The 2,500-nt window shown below is 51.2% G+C and overlaps 1 protein-coding gene across 1 annotated transcript in view; it reads left to right on the top strand.

The window, feature by feature from the left end:
• Nucleotides 1-2,500, top strand: part of LOC143276638 (uncharacterized) — a 109,722-nt gene that overhangs the window by 20,678 nt on the left and 86,544 nt on the right. Inside the window, exons 9-10 of the mRNA XM_076581256.1 lie at nucleotides 1,559-1,772; nucleotides 2,403-2,500. The exon at nucleotides 2,403-2,500 is cut by the window's right edge and continues 21 nt beyond it. Of these exons, the coding sequence (XP_076437371.1) occupies nucleotides 1,559-1,772; nucleotides 2,403-2,500 (312 nt within the window). The remainder of the gene's footprint in view (nucleotides 1-1,558; nucleotides 1,773-2,402) is intronic.

The following is a 2,500-nucleotide window of genomic DNA, read 5'->3' as shown; positions in this document are numbered from 1 at the left end:
TCCGCGACTAATAAGCTTTTATTGTCGTCAGATGGGAGGGGAGGGGGGGAGGGGGTCCGGTTGGGGGGGGGGGGGGAAGGGGGGTCCATGGGGGGAGGGGGGGAGAGTTAGTGGTATTTATTTATTGTGTGGTCTATTTTTCTGATGATAAGGCCCCCACCAAGGAGAAGGCCAACCTTCAAGTCTTTTCTCTATCTATCTTTCTGTTCATTTATTTAGGGGGTCTATTTTTCTGTGGATAGGTCCCGACGAAGGGGAAGGCTTATCTTCAAGCCTTTCAAATATTTAATTATTTATTTATCTTTCTTTTTAGTTAGTTAGATAGTTAGTTAGTTATCCCCCAATTCATCTATTTAAAAAGGGTGGTGGGGTCCATTTTTTGGTGCTAAGGTCCCCACAAAGGAGAAAGCCAACCTTGTGGTCTATTTTTCTGGTGCTAAGGTCCCCACAAAGGAGTAGACCAACCTTGGGGTCTATTTGTCTGGTGCTAAGGTCCCCACAAAGGAGAAGGCCAACCTTGGGGTCTATTTGTCTGGTGCTAAGGTCCCCACAAAAGAGAAGGCCAACCTTAGGGTCTATTTTTCTGGTGGTAAGGTCCCCACAAAGGAGAAAGCGCCTTGGGGTCTATTTTTCTGGTGTTAAGGTCCCCACAAAGGAGAAGGCCAACCTTAGGGGTATATGTTTCTGGTGCTAAGGTCCCCACAAAAGAGAAGATCAACCTTGGGGTCTATTTCTCTGGTGCTAAGGTACCCACAAAGGAGAAGATCAACCTTGGGGTCTATTTCTCTGGTGCTAAGGTACCCACAAAGGAGAATGCCAACCACAGGGTATATGTTTCTGGTGCTAAGGTCCCCACAAAGGAGAAGGCCAACCTTAGGGTATATGTTTCTGGTGCTAAGGTCCCCACAAAGGAGAAGGCCAACCTTAGGGTATATGTTTCTGGTGCTATGGTCCCCACAAAGGAGAAAGCGCCTTGGGGTCTATTTTTCTGGTGCTAAGGTCCCCACAAAAGAGAAGGCCAACCTTAGGGTATATGTTTCTGGTGCTATGGTCCCCACAAAGGAGAAAGCCAACCTTGTGGTCTATTTTTCTGGTGCTAAGGTCCCCACAAAAGAGAAGGCCAACCTTAGGGTATATGTTTCTGGTGCTATGGTCCCCACAAAGGAGAAAGCGCCTTGGGGTCTATTTTTCTGGTGCTAAGGTCCCCACAAAAGAGAAAGCCAACCTTGTGGTCTATTTTTCTGGTGCTAAGGTCCCCACAAAGGAGAAAGCCCACCTTGGGGTCTATTTTTCTGGTGCTAAGGTCCCCACAAAGGAGAAAGCCCACCTTGGGGTCTATTTTTCTGGTGTAAAGGTCCCCACAAAAGAGAAGTTCAACCTTGGGGTCTATTTTTCTGGTGCTAAGGTGCCCACAAAGGAGTAGACCAAACTTGGAGTCTATTTTTCTGGTGCTAAGGTCCCCACAAAGGAGTAGACCAACCTTGGGGCCTATTTTTCTGGTGCTAAGGTCCCCACAAATGAGAAGGCCAACATTGGAGGCTATTTTTCTGGTGCTAAGGTCCCCACAAATGAGAAGGCCAACCTTCAAGCCCTGGCGGCAGTGTCCGGCATGGAGTTGTCGGCCTTCATCAAGCGGTGGGGAGGACGGCTGACCCACGAGAGCATGTCCGGAGACAACGGCAAGTGCATTGCGGTCAGCTTCAAGAACATCAATGACGTCAAAGTGGGTAGCACGGACTGCAACCAGGCTCTGCCGTTCATCTGTGCCTGGGGTGAGTTGGGGTGTGTGTGTGTGGGGGGGGGGGGGGGGGGGGGGGGGGGGAGGGGGGGTGATTGTGGGGGGAGGAGAGGAGGGAGATTTGTGTGTGCCCTTGGTACATCTGTGCCTGGGGTGAGCTGGGGTTTGTCTGTGTGTGTGTGTGTGTGTGTGGGGGGGGTGATGGTTCTGTGTTTGTGTGTGTGTGGGGGGGGGGGGGGCGGAGGGAGCTCTGTGTTTGTGCGTGTGGGTGTGTGTGTGTGTTTGTGGGGGGGGGGGGGGTTCTGTGTTTGTGCTCTGCCGTTCATCTGCGCCTGGGGTGAGTTGGAGTCTGAGTGTGTGTGTGTGTTGGGGGGGTTGGGGGGGGGGGGGTTGTGTGTGCCCTGCCATACATCTGTGCCTGGTGTGTGTGTGTGTGTGTGTGTGTGTGTGTGTGTGACCTGTTATTGCAAAGCGTTTTTGAGAGGTTAAAAATCGCTGTATAAATGCACTGCTATTGTGGTAATATCAAAATGCATGTTTCTATCAGTTTCCAACGCAGCAATCATGTGTGTGTATATGTGTGTGAGCGTGCATGCGCGCGATTGTGTGTGTGTATGTGCGTACGTGTATGCGTGTGTATGTGTGTGCACGTGCGCGCGTGCAGAAGCGGACTGGAAGCCTGAGGAGATAGAGAGCACGGCCTGGTTCTCCAACTTCAACGGCAACAGACGGCAAGGAGACGCCGAGAACTTCAGCACGTAC

This window comes from Babylonia areolata, chromosome 32 (assembly GCF_041734735.1).
Source record: "Babylonia areolata isolate BAREFJ2019XMU chromosome 32, ASM4173473v1, whole genome shotgun sequence".
NCBI lineage: Eukaryota > Metazoa > Mollusca > Gastropoda > Neogastropoda > Buccinidae > Babylonia > Babylonia areolata.
The sequence above is the reverse complement of the archived record's forward strand: the minus strand, read 5'-3'. Positions and strand labels throughout refer to the sequence as shown.